Below are 21,676 nucleotides of genomic sequence, written 5' to 3'. Positions count from 1 at the left end.
AAAAGTTAAGTGATTTGTTCAAGTTCACATAACTAGTATCTGAGGCCAAATTGGAATGAAGAATTTCTTGGAAAATCCAAATTAAATGGTCCATTTATTGTACCACCTAGCTTCTTCTAGAGTAAATTTAGAAGTAGAAGTTATTGAAGGATAGTAGAATTGAATGGTCTAGAAATAGCAATGAAGATCAAGAGTTAAGCCTACCTATTATTCTGGTCTGGGGGGCGGGGGATCGGGTGCATCTAGTACAGAAGAGGGTTGCAAAGGGACTGTGTTCCAGAAGAGTTGGAAGGAAAATGCGAGGAAAAGACCTGACAAAATAATCATAATATCCCACAGAAAAAAAGAAACATCACAGGCATAAAACTTATAAAGTTTTTTGAAGTACAGTCTTTATAGACAATAGAGATCTAGGTTTGATAAGAATTAAAATGAGATGTTCTTCAGGAAAGTGTTTTGTTGGATACCTACCAACTATCTGGGATCAACAAAGTCTTTTTGGCATCAAATTGGGCAGTGGAGAAAAGAGATGGAAGAGCAATAGCTCCCTAATGATCTTTTGAGGAAAGGATGGATAATTCCACATATTACAGGAAAGGTTAGATGACTTGTTATGGATTTTGTGGCTATCTTGGCAGCACAGAAAAACTTTGGTATATCAGCTTAAAAATAGCTCAACATAGCTTAAAAGTTTTACTTTTTATGTAAAATATGTCCTCTTGCTGATATACATTAGATGTGTTTGGTTTTTCTAGTTCCCAGGGATTCCTAAGCAGTAACTGAATGGCATAGCAAAAATAGGATGGGAGTTTATTCTTATTATCTATAAGGATTAGGGTACTACCAAAAAAAATTACTTCGCTTGAGCTGGGCTGAGCTTTATCACAATTTTAGTAATGTGGAAAAATCTTCCCAAAAGTCTGAGAATGTACAAGACAAAATAATGAAACTGTAGGTAAGAAAGGGAAGGGAGATTTAAAATATCCAATGGAGTTTTTCTTTGTTTCTTACTAACTGGACCAATGCTTAGGGAAACAACTTGGGGTCTTGGTTCTCAAGGGAAAACAACAGCATCTTTTTGTTTTTTTTAATTTACTTTTTTAAATTGTCTTTTTCTTTTTTGGTTTCAAATTATCCCCCTAACCCATTGAGAAGGCCAGAAAAATTACAAATACTTACAGTTATGCAAAACAAATTCCTGCATCAGTCATAGGCAAAAATAAATAAGAAAAAAATGAAAGAAGAAAATGTTTCAGTCTGCAACCTGAGTCCATCAGCTTTCTGGAGGTGGATAGCATGAATTCTTTGGAAATATGGTTGGTCATTAGGACTGATCAAAAGTCTTTCAAATTTAATTATCTTTATAATATTACTATTACTCGATTAAAATTCTTCTGCTTTTTCTACATCTGTTCACATGAATCTTCCCAGGTTTTTCAGAAATCATCTTCATCATATCTTACAGCATTAACAGTATAATATCATATTAATATGTCATTAACTTGTGAGACATTCTCCTATTGAAGGGCATTTCCTTGATCTTCAATTCTTTGCCACTAAAAACAGCTGCTATCAATATTTTTGCATAAGTCTTTTTTCTGTATCAAAGAACCAGAAAAAAGATTTGTGCAAAAACAGACATACTAGCAGAATATCTAGGTTAAAAGGTACGCATAGTTTAGTAGTATTTTAGGCACAATTTCAAAGCTTTACAGGTTCTTCTTTTGGATTTCATATATTTATGTTTGCCTAGATTGTAGATTGGGAGAGCTTTCACAAAGATTAAATTTTTTCAAAGGTCTCAATTTACCAATACGTCTGTATGTATATCTTCTCTAGCAAACAATATCAACTATCTATCTTATGTTCACACTGAAAGACAGTACTTACAGTTGCAAAAATCTTATATAACACACATTCTTCTAGTCATCATGGAAAGCACTGCGGCAATTACAGAATAAGAATGAACAAAAGGACATAAATAGCTATCTACCTATTTGTCTACTTTCACCTCCCTATAGATTTTTTTTTTTTTTTTTTGCTAGACAATTGGATTTAAGTGACTTGCCTAGGGTCATACAGCTAGGAACTTTTAAGTGTCTGAGGTCACATTTGAACTCAGGTCCTCCTGACTTCAGGACTGGTGCATTACCTAGCTGCCTCCTCCCTATAGATTCTTAAGGAGAATTAACTATATATGGGTAAGCTGCAATTTACTTATTTCTCCAGGAAAGCCTTAGCCATGATTTGTTTCATTTTTTTCCTATCCAACCATCTCCTTCACAAATTCCTCACCCACTTTCTAATTTCTCACACCAGAGATGATGCCTTGGAGAACTTATACACTTTTCTGCCCTGGTCTCCTGATTAGTAATTATGTGTAAAGCGAAGCATAACTATGGAGAAGGTAATAATCCATGAGAGTAATGAAAAGATTGTGGGGCAGCAATGAGGACCTAATTGTAATTAGATAATATTATGTGTCAGGAACATGGAATCAAGAGATTTCCATAGAGGCCCCCAAGTCCAAATCGTTCAGTTTACAAATGAAAATACTGGGAGAGGTTCAGTCATTTTGCTCAGTTACAGAGCTAGTAAGTATCAGAGGCAGGTCCTAAATTCAGGGCTTCCCAAGTATCCTCTCACTTATCTCAAGTATCTTCAAGTACCATCATGGAATGGGTGAGTTTACCTTTGATGGTAGCAGGGTAGCTAAAACCATACAGACTTGGCTCTGTCATATTTATTAATTAACCAGTTAGGAAGTTTAGAATACACTTTGGCCAATAAAAGTGCATAGTGTTCCTCAGTCACCAGCCCAGTAGCTACTTCAGAAGGTATTTAGTGTGAATAATTATGCACTGACTTTCCTAAAAGCTGCAGTATTGTATTTGCTCACTAGAGGGTACTCATCCTACAAATTATTGAATTAACTCTCTCATGCTTCAGCTATTTCATCAGATAATATTCCAGGGGCAGAATTCAATGTAGGTTTAAGAGCAAGATCTAGAATACGTGCCAAAATTAATACAAGTGAAAACTTTAAAATATTAATAGAAAAGACGAGATAAAAAGACTTTACTTGAATCCACCCAAACTGCATCTGAGAAATCCCTTGTTCTTACAGGCAAATGGATCCACCCATTTTGAGTAGTGAAAGGATAAGAGACAAGAGATATGTGCCAAAAAAGCTCTTTTCAGAGGTCAGGAGCCTCAATAACTTGAGTCGAGATAATGTAAGTGATGAGTTTGTTATCCCTCTGGCTAACAAATTCATTCTCAAAAGCTGAAGCAGGAATCCTGAATTTGGGATCTAGACCAGATTCCTCTAAAACCCTGTTATGGAACCAAGAAGCAACTACATCTGAGTTTCAGAGAAGAGTTTATCTCCACTTAGGTCTAGTTATAGCAGACAGAACCACTGCCAACTGCTACTATAGTAACTGCACCAGATATATCAGTCTGAAAGTTGTAGCTACCAATTCACTATAGGCAGATTGGTTGACTGGCATGCACCTTTGCATCCCTCCTTTCTGTTCAGTCTCATGAAAGGAAAAGGATGGAATTGTGGACTTGGAAGCTTAAATGGAAAGAATCATCAGCTAGAAATTTTCTGCAAGAGCAAAAGAACAAACTTTAAAGGGGAAGGGACTAGTTTGTAGACTCACATTCAAAGTCTTGCCCTCATAACCTTTCATGTGACTCTTCCAACTTTTCATTTTACTTGACTGCTGCCCCAAGGGCAAGGAACTTTACCATATTCTCCCCTTCAGCCCAATACTATGCAATCATGTAAAACTGACACATACAAATGCCTATAAATATGCATTATAGGCATCATAACAGATATTAACACTCATTTAAATCAAGAATGATTCTTCTTAGATCCCAGGCAGTACACCCATAGTACCATTTATATGACAATCACACTGATATTGCAAAATGGTCAAGATAACACAATTCGTAAAATCATCTGACAAGGTGCTGCACGGACTACATTTGTGCAGGAACATCACATATACACACAGCAATGATAACTGTATATTCATGCTACAAAAAAAAAATTTTTGACCTGTATGTGCAAAAATGTTTGTGGCAGCCCTTTTCATAGTGGCTAGAAACTGGAAATTGAAAGGATGCCCATCAATTGGCTGAGTATATGAATATTATGGAATATTATTGTTCTGTAAGAAATGACCAGCAGGATGAATTCAGAGAGGCTTGGAGAGATTTACATGAACTGATGCTGAGTGAAATGAGCAGGACTAAGAGATCATTATACACTTCAACAACAATACTATATGAGGATCAGTTCTGATAGAAGTGGATATCTTCAACAATGAGAGGATCCAATTCAGTTCCAATTGATCAATGATGAACAGAACCATTTACACCCAGTGAAAGAACACTGGAAAATGATTGTGGACTGCTTTCATTTTTGTTTTCTTCCCAGGTTATTTTTACCTTTCTAAATCAGATTTTTCTTGTGTAACAAGAAAACTGCATAAATATGTACACATATATTGAATTTACGATATACTTTAACATGTTTAACATTATGAGACAGCCTGTCATCTAGGGGAGAGAAGGATGAATAAAGTTGGAACAGAAGTGTTTGCAAGGGTCATTGTTGAAAAATTACCCACGTATGTGTTCTGTCAATAAAAAGCTATAATAATAATGAAAAAAGAAAGGAAAATAAAGAGGGACTTCCGGTTAAGATGGCAGAGAGGAGGCTCACAGTTGCATAAGCTCCGCGCTTTCTCTCACTATCCACTTCATTACAAGCCTCTGAATCAATGCTTGACTGAAAAAAACCCACAAATAGTTACCAAGAGAAGCCATCCTTGAGATCCGCCAAGAAAGGTCTGTCTTTACTGGAGGGCTGGGGCGGTTTTAGATCTGGCGCAGGCTGAGGGCAGCAGCAGTGAGAGCACGGGAGCAGAGCTGAGAGGGGGTGGGGAGTGATCGCAGCCGTCTCTGCGGGGAGAGCTTCGCTACAGGTTTGGAACCTGCAGCAAGTCAACAGCCCAGCAGAGAAGCTAAAAACACCGGGGCTGAAGAACACAACCCCAAACAGCTGGAGTCTCTCAGGACCTGCCCCCCCCCTTCCCCCCCCTCAGTGACTCAGCACGCTTTGGGATCTCAGAGCGCAGGCGCAGCACAGTCCTGCTAGTGCCTCACTACTGCCACCTGCAGTCTGTAGAGGAAGCTCGATAACACACCCAGCCCCCCCCCCCAAAGAAAGACTCCAGTTTTTTCTGTTTTTCTTTGGTAGTTTATCTCTGATTAATAGACAGAATGAGCAAGAAGCTGAAGAGGACTTTAACCCTTGACAGCTTCTATACAGATAGAGAGCAGACTCTAAATCCTGAGGAGACTAAAAACAGGCAGTCCCCAGGTGATTCCCCAAAGGAGGAAATCATCTGTTCCTCAGCACAGATGAACCTCATAGAAGTGATTAAAAAGGCTCTCACAAGGGAGCTAGAAGAAAAATGGGAAAAGAGTCTGGAGAAAGTTAAAGAGAGAGTGGATAAAGAAGTAAAATCCTTGAAAAATAGGATTAGTGAACTGGAAACAGAAAACAGCTCTCTAAAAAACAAAATTGGCGAAATGGAAAAAAATTCCACAGAACAAAAGAACTCAATGGGACAATTAGAGAAAGATTTTAAAAAAGTGAGTGAAGAGAATACTTCACTGAAAATCAGAATTGAACAAGTGGAATTGAATGACTCGAGGAGACAAGAAGAATCAGTCAAGCAAATCCAAAAAAATCAAACAATGGAGAAAAATGTGAAATACCTTCTGGGGAAGACAACAGACCTGGAAAACAGATCCAGGAGAGACAATCTGAGAATCATTGGACTCCCAGAAAAACATGATGAAAAAAAAAGCCTGGACACTGTCTTCCAGGAAATCATCAAAGAGAACTGCCCAGAAGTCATAGGAACAGAGGAAAAAATAAACATTGAAAGGATTCATCGATCACCCACTGAAAGGGATCCTAAAATCAAAACACCAAGGAATATAGTGGCCAAATGCCAGAACCCTCAGGTGAAAGAAAAAATATTGCAAGCGGCTAGAAAAACCCAATTCAAGTATCAAGGAGCCACAATAAGGATCACCCAGGATCTGGCAGCATCCACATTAAAAGATCGAAGGGCCTGGAATATGATATTCCGAAAGGCTAAGGAACTTGGTATGCAACCAAAAATAACTTACCCAGCGAGAATGAGCATCTTTTTCCAGGAAGAAGATGGACATTCAACGAAGTAAGCGAATTTCATCTATTTCTGATGAAAAAACCAGAACTTAACAAAAAGTTTGATCTACAAATATAGAACTCAAGAGAAATCTAAAAAGGTAAAGATTAATCTTGGGAACTATATTTTGACTATATAGATGTATAAAGAATACATGTATACCTTGTTCTAGAAATTGATGTGGAAAGGACATTGTACCAGAAAAAGGGTAAAGTGGGGGTAGTACATCTCATGAAGAGGCATAGGAAACCTATTATATCTGAGAGAAAGAATGGAGGGGGATGAATATAGTGGGTATCTTACTGCCTTCAGAATTGGCTTTAAGTGAAAAATCTTAAGACATATTCAATCTATGGTGAAACTTCTCCCATCTCATTGAAAAGTGAGAAGGGAAAAGTGGAAAGGGAAGGAATAAGCTAAGCGGAAGGGAATACGGGAACTGGGAGGGAAAGGGGTAAGATAGGGGGAGGAACTCTAAGGCAGGGGGAGGGACACTAAAAAGGGAGGGCTGTGAGAAGCAAGGGGTGCTCACAAGCTTAATACTTGGAAGGGGGGAAAGGGGAAAGAAGGGAGGAAAGCATAAACCGGGTTAACAAGATGGCAAGTAATACAGAATTGGTCATTCTAACCATAAACGTGAACGGGGTAAACTCCCCCATAAAGAGGAAGCGGTTAGCAGAATGGATTAAAAGCCAGAATCCTACAATATGTTGTTTACAGGAAACACACCTGAAGCGGGGAGATACATGCAGGTTAAAGGTAAAAGGTTGGAGCAAAATCTACTATGCTTCAGGTGAAGTCAAAAAAGCAGGGGTAGCCATCCTGATCTCAGATCAAGCTAAAGCAAAAATTGACCTAATTAAAAGAGATAAGGAAGGACACTATATCTTGCTAAAGGGTAGCATGGATAATGAAGCACTATCTATATTAAACATATATGCACCAAGTGGGGTAGCATCTAAATTCTTAAATGAGAAACTAAGAGAGCTGCAAGAAGAAATAGACAGTAAAACTATAATAGTGGGAGATCTTAACCTTGCACTCTCAGAATTAGATAAATCAAACCAGAAAATAAATAAGAAAGAAGTCAAAGAGGTAAACAGAATACTAGAAAAGCTAGATATGATAGATCTCTGGAGAAAATGTAATGGAAAATAAAGAGGGCATTAAAAAATAATAATTTTAAAAAAGCATACCTAACAAGTGTGCATATAGCTACAGTATTTTCATATAACTATCATAACCAAAAAACATTAGAAGTAAATTATTTTAAAATATAAATCAGAAAAGCAGTTGTTATAATTGATACATAATCAACATATACAAACATGTAAAAGCATCTATAATAGAAACAAAATCTAATAGAGGCTATGTAGGCCAGACTATTGTTTTTCCTCTAAAGGCAAAGAAACTATTACTAAAACTTGATTGGGATAGAAGACTAGGGCAATCATTAATAAGGCTTTCTGGTCCTGTACAGCATAAAAAGATAAACACTGAGAAATCAATATCCTTCAGGCTTATGTCTCACAGCTCTGAATCACCATATCCAGATGCCCCAACCCATCCACTTTAACAGTCCTATTCCTCTATGAAGGGAGAAGGGAAGAGGGCCTATGTTTAGCTGAATGTCTTGCTGAATATTTTTTCCATTGTAATGTTCGATATGGTTTTTTTTTCTTAAATGTTAGGTGGTAATCTAGTGTCTTATTTCATTCCAATTCTGAACCTAAAACAACAGATCAACTACAATAAGATCTGGTCCTCTTTAAGAGCTAAAGCACCTATCATTCCCCCAAGCAAAAATGTTCTGTTTCAACAATACATTTAAACACATCACCTGCTTTTCCCTACACAATCAACTTATTCTTGACCACTAGAAGAATAGCCTCTAACCTTTTTGGAATTTACTAATCTATCAGTACCCACAACATAATTCACTGATTGTTTGGGTTACTGTAACTATTTTCATCCCTTACACATTTGCATACCGATACATGTATGTGCATAGACAAGATTAGTTATTGTAATTTTCAAACACTAGGAATTACTTTTGATAAACCTTATACATTACATAGCTCAGACAGTCACTCTAGACAGTCTTTGTATGGATATCTAATAGCCCAACATTGTTTTCTAACTAACCAGGAGAAACCAATTTTATAAAGAGACAAGTTGCTTAGTTTCTGAATTTATTGGTATGAGTGGTTTTTTATCTGGTTTTCCTTATTTTACCTTTTTTTTCAGACTCACTAATTTTTTAAAGAAATACTTCAGGATCAAAAAAGTCAGTTTTCAGATGAAGTGATCAAAGCTATCTATAGCTATATATGTAAAAATGTTCTAAATCACTACTTATTGCAGAGATGTGAATTAAAACAATACTGAAGTACTACTTACTTCTATCAGACTAACATGACAGAAAAAGAAAAATGATGGTATTGGAGAGAGTGTGGGAAAACTGGGACACTAATACATTGTGAACTGATCCAACAATCCTGAAGAACAATTTGAAGGTATGCCCAAAGGATTATAAAACTCTGCATACCTTTTGATCCAGCAATATCAATGCTAAATCTATATCCTAAAGACATAAAAAATAAATAAATAAAAAGGCAAGGGAGGGCCTAGTGTAGAAAAAAAATCATAACAGCTCATTTTGTGGGAATTAAGAATTGGAAATCTAAGAGATATCAATTGGGAAATGGCTAAACAATTTCTAGTAAATGACTGTGATGGAATACTATTGTTTTATAATAAATAGCAAGTGCACATTTTAGATAATTTTAGAAAAACCTGGAAACACATATAAATTGATGCAAAGTGAAATGAGTGCAACTAGAAGAATTTTGTACATAGCAATTGCAATACTGTACAATGAAGAACTATGATTATTCTATTCTCAGCAATACAATGATCCAGAAAATCCCAAAGAATTAATGATGAATCATTCTATCTGACTCTAGAAAAAGAACTGATATTGTTTGAATACAGACTGAAACAAGGTATTATTTTCATTTTTTTCCTTTTCTTCAAGTCTTATACAAAAGATTAATATAGAAATGTTTTATATGATTGAACATAGATAAACTACATCTGATTGCTAGCCATCTCTTGAAGGTGAAAGGTAAGGTAGAGAGGAAAAGAGAGATTTTGGAAAACTTTAAAAACTGAAACAAATATTCAAATTGTTTTAATATATAATTGGGGGAAGATAGAAATATATAATGACATTTTAAAAAAATTTTTAAAAAGAAATACTTGTTTCAATTTTATTTTTATTTAAATTTGACTTTTTTAATTTTAAATTTAATTTTTGTCTTTTCTGTTTCTTTAAAAAGAACTATCTCCTACAATAAGTGATCCTCTTTCTTCCACTCTCTCATAAGGATTATATTGCAATCACAAACTGCTTAAATAGGCAAAATATTTCAATGCTAACTGTTATATATTAAAAGTATGGCTTAGTTTATCAATTGCCATGCTTAAATATTATTATACACACATTGGCACTAATTCACATATTTGTTTTATCTAGATCCTTTATAAGTTTCTCTTGTTTCTCGTATTTGTTTTCCAAAGATTGTACTCAATTCTGGTTTTCTCAATAGGAATGCTTACAATTCTTCTAGTCTATTAATGATCCCTCTTTCTCCTTGGAGAAAACACTTCTTTTTACATGATAAATCATTCTTGATTATGATTCTTTATCTTTTGCCTTTTTGTATATGGTCCACAAATTCTGTTCTTATCATTCTTGCAAATGAAGTACTGTGTACTCCTAACAACAGTTCCTTGGTATCTTTTCCTTGCAAGTTGTTTGCAGTACTTTTTCTTCAAATTAAAATCTCTGTATTCTGGCTATGTTGTTTCTAGGGTGATCAATTTAGAGTTTGTTTCAGAAAGTGACTGGTGGATTGTTTATATTTTCACTTTGCACTACTGTCCTATTATTTTTGGATACTTTTCTTCATGATTTCTTGAAACATGATACATGTACTTTTTTGGTAATGAAATCCAGTGATTAAAAAGACCTCTTTTTTTGTTTTCTAATTCAATCATTTTTATAAGAAATTTCTCACTCTTTCTGCCTTTGATGCTGTTCTAATATTTCTTGTCTCATTAAATTACTGAATTGTTTGCTCCATTCCATTTCTCATGATGTCAACTGATTCGTCTGAAGTTATTCACTTTTTGCTTTAATCTCAGATATCTAATTTTATTTACATGTATGTAACCAGATATAAATAAAACAACCATATTTTATTTTAGCTCTTTCCTCTTATCAATCAAGCACTATTAAGAGTCTTTGTGGCTAAAGCATTCTTTTTTTCCCCTGAATATTCTGGGTTATTTCCTTCCTCTATCATTTAATATCAGGATTGTTTTACTCCACAGTATTTTTTGATTATAAGTGTCTTTTCATCTTCAATTTTTAGATTAGGACTTGGTGCCAGAGCCAGGATCTGTACTGTTGAGTGTAATGAGTAGACACTGGTATTATCTCCTGCTACAGTGCCAGAGTGAAACAATTGTGTTGGTGTGCTAATATGCCCTATCCTCCCTAAAGCTAGTTCCACTGAATTTCTTATTTGAGAAGCTGTTTAGAGCCATGTCTGTCTTCTTCCATAAGCTGTCCTTCTGGCCTGGATTCAGGATATGGTACTAACTTCCACCTACTAACATAGTAGAGACTAACATAATCTCGTGCACATTAAAACAATTCTGAGGTTATCATCTCACAACTATTAGATTGGCTAAAATAAGAGAAAAAGGAAATACTGAGAGGAATGCAAAAGAATTTTTTACATGTACACACACACATACACAAAGGCACAAAAGATAGATAGAACTCAAGGGCAGCTAGAAAGAACTGCCATTGAGTGTGGTAAGTCTCAGGTTACAGAGAGTTACAGAACAATAAACCTGTCAGCTCCTGTACAAAAGCAGCTAGCAGAAACTGAGAAGCTGCTCATTAATTGAGACTCCATTACTCTTAAGGAACTTAAAGACCTGCCTTCCAAAATCTTAATGCTGTTTGGTTATAAAAATACTGCACTTGTCTCCTTGAAAAATTTTCCATCAATATGAAACAAACCTGAAAGAGAAAAAGATAACATCTCCCAGGATATACATATGTGTACAAAAATATCTGTAGCAACTCTTTGTGGTGACAGAGTTGAAAACTGAGAAGATGCTTATCAATTCAGGAATGGATAAATAAGTTATGGCGTATGACTGTGGTGTAGTATTATTGAACTATTAAAAATAATAAAAGTGACAGCTTCAAAAAAATCTGTGAACTGATACAAAATGAGCTGAATAGAACATAAGAATCATAACATACATCATAACAGCAATTTTGTAATGATTATCAACTTTGAAAACCTTAGCTACATTCATCAATACAATGATTCAAGAAAATTCCAAAGTATTCATGAAAAAAATGATATCTATATCCAGAGAAAGAAATGATGAAGCATAAGTGCACATGAAAGTATATTTTTTACTCTTTTTCTTAACAATTTTTTATAACATGATTAATACATAAGTATATTTTGCATGACTTTGTATATATAAATGATATATATTGCCTTCTCCATGAATGGAGGAGAGATTGAAGGGTGGGATGTTAATGTAATTCAATATTACTGGGATATAAAAAATTATGACTATAAAGAATTCAGAGAAGCATGGAAAAATTGAATGAAGGAAGCGGAATAAGAAAAACAATATAAACACCACGAATAGAAAGAATAACAACAAAAACAAAAGTGTAATGCTATTAAATTTTAATAATCAAGCTTGGTTCAAAGAGATTTTAAAAATGAGGTTCTCACCTCATTTTAGAGGTGAGAGGCTATGAATGTAGACTGTTACATATAATATTGGATTGAATTGATGTACTGATTAATTTTCCTGAACTTTTTTCCCCCTCTTTATTTTTTACTTTTTGCTACATGGGATGGCTTGTGAGTACAGGAGAAAAATAGAATATATTTGGAAATAAGGTCATATAAAAACAAAAGACATCAATAACAAATAAAAATAAATTTGAGGCAGAAAAAGAGAGGGAAGGATAGGCAGTCATGATCACTAAGAGGAAATTATTTAATTCTGGATCATTATGGGTGGTGATGAACTCTAGGGATTGCTCTTCCTTAACAAGTGGCTCAGGAAGAATAAAAATAGTTTTATCAAAGGAGATGATGAAGTTGATTAATTCAAAATTCAAGGAGAGATCAATATGTATATTGATTTCCTTAAATATAAGGTCAAGAATTAGGGCAAAAAAAAAGGTTGGGAGACAGGTACTGGAACTTGAGAAAATAAAAGTGTTCCAGAAGTCAATTATTAATTTTGATAAAATTCTGAATAGGTTAGAAAGAGCAAATCTGAAAGGAGTGATGACAAAAGAGAATGGTGGAAGTGGCAGAGAGGAACAAGGAGTGTGTCTATTCCTGGCCAAATGTATTCAGGTGTCATGAGATAAGATCACATCAAGTCTTTCGAAATTTGGTCAGGAACTAGGTATCTTCCCGAGGAATTCAGATTTCTTTTTCTTTTTCTTAGCTCTCAGCAAAATCATTTACTCAAATGGCATAGCAAGAAGAGTAATTATAAAATTATTCTCCATAAAACCAGAGAGCACTCTCTTATGAATTTTTTTAATAATAGCTTTTTATTTTCAAAAATACATGCAAAAAAAGTTTTCAACATTCATTCTTGAAAAAACCTTGTCTCACAAAAATGTTTTTATCATGAGCATGAATAGTGAGGCATATGTATAGGGAATACCTGTAGCTAAAACTTCCAATATCATTGTCAGTAAACATTTATTCAACATCTCCTTTGTGCCAGGCATTGTGCTAAGTGCGAGAGATTCAAAAAGAAGAGGCCCTGCCCTGAAGGAACATACAATTTAATAAGGGTGACAACATGCCAACAAATATATACAAAGCAAGCTATATAGAGAATAAATAGAATATAATTAGCTGAAGGGGGTATTGAACTACAAGGGGTTGTGAATAGCTTCCTATAAAAAGTGAGATTTTAACTGGGACTTGAAGCCAAGGAGGTCAGTACTCTAAGTGGAAGAGAGAGAGAATATCAGACACAAGCAGAACAGTCAGAGAAAATGGCTAGAGCTGAGAAACAGAATATCTTATTTGTGAAACAGCTAGGAAAGCAGTGTAATTGGATCAAAAAATATATGTTGGGGGAGTAAGCTTTAAAAAAGACTGGAAAGGTGGGACCTAAATCATGAAGGGCTTTGAATGCTAAGCAGCATGTATTTAATTCTAGAGACAAAAGAAAATCACTGAAGTTTGGGGGTGGGTGAGAAACACACATGATTGGACCTAGATTTTAGGAAAATCACCTAAGTGGCTGAATGGAGAATGAATTGGAAGGGAAAGGGACTTGAGGCAGGACAACTGACTGGTAGGCTATTGCAATATTCCAGATGTAAGGTGAGGAGGACTTGCACTAGGGTAGTAGTCAGAGTTGCAAAGGTGAAATCTATAAGCCTTAAGCAAAAGATTAGATATCAGGATGAGGAGAAAGCAGAATTGTTGAGAGAAAGAGTGAGGAATATAGAATGAAAGTCAGTAGAGACACTGGAGAAAGATAGGTATGAGAATCAGTAGTATAGGGATGGATAGTAAATAAGTCCATGAGAGTTGATGAGATAACCAAGTAGGATAGTGGGAGAAAAAAAGCAAAGAAAACTCTGAAAGATAATAATAGTTAGAAGGTATGATCTGTAAGTAGACCCAGTAAGAGAGACCGAAAAGAAGCTATTAAATAGGTAGGAAGAAAACCAGGAGAGAATTGTATTCTGAAATTTTCTTATAACCTTTTGGCTGGCTTATTAAAAATATAAGGTTTTTTAAATTTTGCTTACCCTTTTTTACCCCAGTTTTTGTGAGACTTCTATCAGCGAAGTCTTTGCCCCTTCACTAAGAAAAATGGTAGCTTCCTCAAAGGTCCTCTCAGGATATTAGCACCTTTATTGGTATTGTCACCCATCCTGAGAAAATATCTGAATCTCACTGGAATGTGTGTCATTGATCCAGAAAAAGACCACCTTTGTCTAAGGCAGTTTGAATATGCTAAATGGGTACAAAGTTCAACATCTCAAAAGACTGATCATAAGCCTGAAAGGATCATTCAGAGACAACTGTCTATTTTAGCACATTTTTCCATTTGTTCTTAGGATCCATATGATTGTTTTGTCTGTGAATCTGTATGTTTTGTTCTTTTTTAGTGTCATATTTATAATATTTCCTCCTACATAATTATCCATTTAAATTCTATTTGCTTTCAAATATTAGGGAATGAGCAGTTGATTATTTTTCCAACCTCAGATAATAATCCTAGGACAATATTAGACTGGGCAAAGAACTAGCTTTGAAATCAACAAGCTCTCTGATGTCTACCAGCTATGTCACTATGAATTAATCATTTAACTTGTAGGGACACCAGTCTTGAAGACTGCTAATCAGGCTATAGATCTGCAGTACTAAAGAGAACTTCCACTCTCAATTTCTGATAAAGTTGAAATATTTGCTACTTAGGCCAAAAATAAAAAAGAAATCACAAAACATGAATATGTTTTGCATATTCATTACATCCATAATTACATATACTTATTCATTACTACTGAATAGTACATAGGATGATCCATTTATAATCTGAGTATGAAAATAATAAGCATCATATACTTGAATAAAGATAATTTTGAACAGAAATAATTTGAATTTCAATCGAGAAACTTAGTTTATTTTTTAAGGATTATTTTAAATATCTTTCTCGCCTTTCACATGTTTATATATTGTTAGTAGTCTTAAATTTTTATTAGATATATTGTAAAGACTTTCAAAAGTTCAACTACTAAGATGTTAACACATGTAAAGATGAATTATAAATGAACTGTGATCAGAAAATTATGTCTTTATGCAGTTAGCTACCTCACTTGAGAAAATAATCTTCTGAACCTACCTTTTTTGTTTTGGGAGGCTAGAAATTAGGAAAAACAAAAGATTAGAAAGTTATTAAGTATTTACATGCAAAAAAAAAAAAAACTACAAGCAAGTTTACTCAGAAATCGAAATGCAACACAAGCAGGTGTACACTAAAAATATTCTAACCTCTTATATTCTTCTAAGAACTCATATTCATTTACTCCTATGAAGGGACAATGAATAATAGCCAACATTCCCATATGTCATTAAGATTTGCAACACACTTTACCCATTTATCAATTTTAAAATATTTATAGAAACGCGATAAAACATGCAGTTTCTTTCCATCTCAAAAATATTTGATGGAAACACTTATCAATAGCCAAAAGTTGCCAGTTTTTTGGTTTTATTTTAAAGTAAATTGTAATACTGAATGTGTCCTGTGCACATTCATTTGTCTGTTCGTTTCTTCAGTAAACTCTTTGGTTGGCCCCTCAAGTGGCTGATGAACAATTTGTAGTTTCTGAGAATTCCTAACTCTATAGTGAGAAGGATCAAGAGAATGCTAAGGCTACACAGTTATTAGTGGAGTTGTGAACTAATCCAACCATTTGGAATATCAATTGGAACTATGGCCAAAGCCCTAAAAACCTTGCATAATCTTTGACTCATCAATATCATTATTGGGTGTTATCCCAAAGAGATCAAAGAAAAAGGAAAGGTATCTATATATACAGAAATATTAAGACGAACTCTTTTTGTGGTGGCAAAGAATTGGAAACTGAGGAGATGCCCATCAAGTGAGAAATGGCTGAACAAGTTATAGTATATAACTGTGATAGAGTATTATTGTGTGATTTTTTTAAATGATGAAATTTTCAATGGTTTTTCAAAAAAAACCTGGGAAGGGTTACATGAACTCATACAAAGTGAGCCGAATAGAACCAGAAGAATCATAATATATATCATAATAGCAATATTTTAATGATGAGCAACTTCGAAAAACCTAGTAACTCTACTCAATATAATGATTCAAGACAATCCCAAAGGACTAATGAAGAAACTGTTATTTATATCCAGAGAGGGAAATGATGGAAGTTTAAATTCAGCATGTTTTTTTTTTTTTTCCATTTCATTTTTCTTGGAACTTTTTTGGTCTTTTTTGCAACATGGCTAATATTTAATATATATATATATGTATATGTATATATACATATATATATATTTACAATGCCTTCTAAACTCATGGAGGAGAAGCTAAAGAGAGGGATGTGAATATAGTAAATATTATTGAAATATAAAAAATTATGAATGTGAAGAATTCAGAGAAACATGGATACAATGAAGTAAGCAGAACAAGAAAAACAAGATACACAACACAGAAAAGAACAACAAAAATAAAAACTTAAAGCTATCAAATTTTAATGATCAAACTTAGCACTAAGAGATAAAAAATATATCACTCTTTCCCTTTTTAGAGATGAAAGGCTATAAATGCAACAAAAACAAATAAAAATAAGTTTGAGGCAGAAGAGAGAGAGAGAAAGATAGGAGGTCATAATCAATGAGAGGAAATTTCTGAGTTCTGGATCATGAGTGATATGGGCAATGATGAACTCTAAGGATTATTCTTTCCCTACAAGTGGCTCAGGAAGAATAAAAATAGATCTATCAAAGGAGCTGATTAAGTTGATTAACTCAGAATCCAAGTTATATGATACTGATTTCCTTAAAACATAAGCTCAAGGGTTAGAGCAGAAAGAAGGCTGTTGGAGTCAGTTACTGGAACTTAAGAAAGTAAGTGTTCTAGCAGCCAGCAACTAATTATGATAAAGATCAGAAAGAGCAAATCTCAAAGAAGGGATACAGGAGAGAATGGTGGGAATGATAGAGAAGAGCAAGGAATATTTTCTACTTCTGGCCAAATTTATTCAGGTGTCATGAAACAAAGTCACATTAAGCATTATGAATTTTGGTCAGGAAGTAGTTATCTACTGTATCTACTATAAATAGAATATAATTAACAGAAGGAAGGCACTGGAACTTAAAAAGATATGTGAATGGCTTCCTATAGAAAGTGAGATTTTAATTGGGACTTGAAGTTAAAGAAGTCAGTAGTCTAAGTGGAGGACAGAGAACATTTCAGACATGTAGAACAGCTAGAGAAAATAACCAGAGCTGAGAAACAGAGCATCTTATTTGTGGAACAACAAGACAGTGTAATTGGGTCAAAAAATATCTGTTGGGGAGTGAGGTATAAGAAAATTGGAAAGGTTATGGAGGACTTTGAATGCCAAACAACATGACACATTTGATTCTAGAGGCAATAGGGAAACACTGGAGTTGGGGGGTAGAAGAGACACACACAATGATTGGATCTAGGTTTTAAGAAAATCACCTAAGTGGCTGAATGGAGAATGAATTGGAAGGGGAAGAGACTTGAGGCAGGACAACTGACTGGCAGGCTATTACAGTAATCCAGATGTAAAGTAAGGAGGACTTGCACTGGGGTGGTAGAGTCAGAGTTGCAAAAGTAAAATCTAGAAGCCTTAAGAAAAAGATTAAATATGAGGATGAGGAGGAAGCAGAATTGTTGAGAGAGTGAGGAATATAGAATGACTCCCAGGTTGCAAGCTTGAGGGACTTGGAAGATGCTGTTGGTTCTCTACAATAATAGGAAAGAGGAGTTTAGGGAAGAAGATAAAAATTCCATTTTGCATATATTGTTTAAAATGTATAATAAACATACATTTCAAGATATCTGAAGGGCAGCTGGAGATGGGAAACTGAAAGTTAGCAGAGACAACGGAGAAAGTAGGTATGAGAATCAGTAGTATAGGGATGAATAGTAAATAAGTCCCTGAGAGTTGATAAGATAACCAAGTAGGATAGTAGGAGAAAAGAAGCAAAGAAAACTCTGAAAGACCCTAATAGTTAGAAGGTATGATCTGTAAGAGGATCTAATAAAAGAGACCTCAATTTCTGATAAAATTAAAATGTTTACAATTTAAGCAAAAAAGAGAAGTCACAAAACATATTTTTTTACAACTGAATTTTCAGTATGAAAGGATGATTTGAAGCAATTTATTTGGATAAGTAAGGTCAGCATGTTTATGACACACAAAAATGCTTTCTTCATAGTTGTGCAAAAAAATACTGCAAAATTTTTAACATTCAAAATCATTCCTAAAACTATACACTATACATCCCCCAACTATACACACACATACACACACACAAAGACACAGCTATAATTCTTTACTATATTAGGATATTAGTACACAATATATTAAATCATGTATATATTGGTTAGTGTGACCCATTTATTATCTGAATATGAAAATAATAAGCATCATATGCTGGAATAAAGATAATTTTGAACAGAAATAATTAAGCTTTCATTGTAAAATTTAACTATTAAATTTGGGTTTTTTAAGGATTGTTTTAAAAGTCTATCTTATCTTTCAAATGCTTACATATTGTTAGTGGTCTTAAGTTTTTATATGATACATTGTAAAGACCTTCAAAAGTTCAACTGCTAAAATAGCACATATAAAAATGAATGATAAATGAAGTGATGAGAAAATTATGTCTTTATGCACTTAGCTAACTCACTTGAGAAATGAATCATTTGAACCTACCTTTTTTGCTTTGGGAGCCTAGAATTGGGAGAAACAAAAGATTAGAAAGTCAGTAAGTATTCACATACTCACATACATACATACCCCCAAAAAACTATAAGCAGGTTTACTTAGAGACTGAGATGCAACACAAGCAGGTGTTCACTAAGAATACTCTAACATCCTATATTACTCTAAGAACTTATCTTCATTTATTCATATGAAGGCACAATATAAATAATAGCCAACATTCATGCACAGCATTAACGCAACATACACTTTACCCATTTATTAATTTTTTAAATATTTCTAGAAACCACAAAACATGCATGGTTTCCATCTCAAAGGCATGTAACGTTAAAGTTTATTATCAACAGCCAAAAACTGACAGCTGAGATCCATTTTGGTTTTATTTTAAAGCAAACTGTAACATCTCATTGTCCCGTGCACATTCATTCATTAAACACTTCGCTTGGCCCCTCAGGTTGCTGCTGAAAAAATTTTAGTTCTTAAGAGTTCCTAACTGCAGTGAGAAGGATCGAGAGAATGCTAAGGGTAGACCACCTGCTTGTCCGCATCTGCTGAAGCGCTCATCCATCCCTCTGAGAATTAAAATTCTCAGTGCATTATTTTTTTTTCCTTAATAGCTTAAAACTGCACTAAGGTTTTAGGACCTTTTGTATCATACATGTACAGTGCACCGATTCACCATTTAGCTAGCTACCTTTAGATCTAATGCACCCATTCATTTGGACCCTACTAAAGAAACAAAGCTTATTCCCAGCCGCCCACCCAACCATCTGCGCTTTCTTGGAGTTTCCAGAGCTTACCATGAAACAGCCTGAGATCACCTCTGCCCCAATGAGCTGCGCGGGAGCTAGCACACTGTTGACAAATGGCCTACTTTGTTGCCAGGATTCCCAGCTTCCCAGCAGTGCCGCCACAGCCCGCGCATCCTCAATGAAAAGTTCTGCGTCCAGCCCTTTCTCATCAGGAGGTGGGACAGTCCTGCTTTCCAGGCGACCAGAGCGCATGCCTACAAATTTGCCACAGTTTTGCCAGAGGCTCAATTTCTGCACTGAAGCACCGGCTTTTGCTTTTCACAACTCACCCCGGCTCCTACGCTACCCCCACCCCCCTGCCTCGAGGCCCCACCCACACTCTGACCTTCCCTTTAGTTCTCGGGAGGAGAGTCTCACAAGACTCCTTGAGTTGTAAGCTCAGGTGAGGGAGTGAGGGAGTGAGGTTGCCAGAAAGCGTCTGCGTTTGCGGCGTTAAGGCAACTATTTTGGGCTGTTGTCTTGTCCGTGTCTCGAGTCTCTGGAGGGGCACGAGATGATGGGTACCACGAAGGGAGTGACAGGTTCCTTTTTTAATCCCTTTTTCGCCGGAGGGTGCGAGGAGGGGGAGGAAAGGGTAGCCTGGCTCCAGCCACCGTTTTCTCGAATGGGACCTGGCTCGGCTGCCATGACTAACCTTGGCTGGGGGAGAGAAGAGGAAAGGGCCGCCAGAGGTGGTATCTCCCCACTTGAGGTGCTATCCTGCTTCGATTGGACGGGCCTAACCGCTGAGTCCTGGAAACTCCCTCAAGGTTTGACCCCATAGTGTAAACCGTGGTGGACCCAGCACCTTCCTCCCTATTGGCAGTAACTATAAAAGGGAAGACTTGGGGGCTTGGTCCCTACATAAGAATTGGGATTAGAAAAAGCCCCTGGGTTTGAAACCAAAAGATTTTGAGTTCTAATTCCAGTTCTATTTGCTAGCAAGTCACTTTTGGCATTCCTAAGCCCCTGACACTGTTAAATGGGGGGAGATAGTTTCGTTCAAAGATTCTTTCCGTGGGCTCGTAAACTTAAAAAAAAAACCCCACATTTCAACATTATTGGTTTCTTTATATCCGTTTTATTGATTCTGACGTTTAGCATGGTAGTTCTCATAATAAAAGCTGGTTGAGAAAAGATGCTAAGTTTCACTATTCTTTCACACACAGTTTAAAATCCCAAAATTAGAATTAAAGTCCTATCTCTAATCGCTGAACAGCAATATAGATTCCTGTTAGACCAAGCCAGTTTTTTTTTTTTAATTTATTTTGCTAAATGTACTTGGGCAGATAGAAAATTGTTTAAAATTAGACTACATTTGGGATAGTTAGGTGATGCAATGGATAGAGCAGCAACCCTGAAGTCAGGAGGACCTGAGTTCAACTCTGGTCTTAGACATTTAACACGTCCTAGCTGTGTGGCCCTGGGCAAGTCACTTAACCCCAATTGTCTCAAGAAAAAAAAATTAAGACTACATTTGATTTGACTAGAGAAAGAATGCTTTTCTCCTGTGTTAGGAATTGTCAGAAAACAAAAAGCCATCTCAGATCAAACATATCTTAAACGATTCAGAATATGGAATATTTTGTGATATTAGTACTTGAGGAAAAATTCTTTTTCCATAATGTTGCTTTTCTATTAAGAGAAAGCAAAGGGTTAATATTAGTACTATGAAGATTTTGAGGACACTTCAGGGCTTCAAATTATGATTTTAAAAATGTGAGTTTGACAAAGAAGAAAAGAAGAAGATAACTGGGCATGTTAAATGCCATTATTGAAGTAACAGGTGCTTTGAAAGATTGGAACTTAACTTCTGTATCATATTCTCCTGATTGGCAAAGCATAGCAAAGAAAGAACATCACGTAGATTTTTTAGAAATAATGTAGTTTGACATCCATGTTTTGTTGATGAAAAAAAAGTATAGAGAAATTGTTAATATTATACAATGACTTGAATTCACTACCTGTCCAAAAATCTCCAAAAATCTTTAACTCGAAAGGAAAAT

The 21,676-nt window shown here is 35.3% G+C and overlaps 1 protein-coding gene across 4 annotated transcripts in view; it reads right to left on the bottom strand.

Moving 5' to 3' along the window:
- The window catches only part of DNAI7 (dynein axonemal intermediate chain 7), a 96,178-nt gene that overhangs the window by 66,271 nt on the left and 8,231 nt on the right, over positions 1 to 21,676 (bottom strand). For 3 of the 4 annotated variants that reach the window (XM_052001571.1, XM_052001575.1, XM_052001574.1), the window contains exons 3-4: positions 18,871 to 18,888; positions 15,267 to 15,284 (exon numbers count right to left, since the gene is read on the bottom strand). In XM_052001571.1, coding sequence (XP_051857531.1) covers positions 15,267 to 15,284; positions 18,871 to 18,888 — 36 coding nt within the window. The remainder of the gene's footprint in view (positions 1 to 15,266; positions 15,285 to 18,870; positions 18,889 to 21,676) is intronic. The other variant, XM_052001573.1, reaches the window with a different exon arrangement.

This window comes from Antechinus flavipes, chromosome 5 (assembly GCF_016432865.1).
Source record: "Antechinus flavipes isolate AdamAnt ecotype Samford, QLD, Australia chromosome 5, AdamAnt_v2, whole genome shotgun sequence".
NCBI classification, from domain to species: Eukaryota; Metazoa; Chordata; class Mammalia; order Dasyuromorphia; family Dasyuridae; genus Antechinus; species Antechinus flavipes.
The sequence above is the reverse complement of the archived record's forward strand: the minus strand, read 5'-3'. Positions and strand labels throughout refer to the sequence as shown.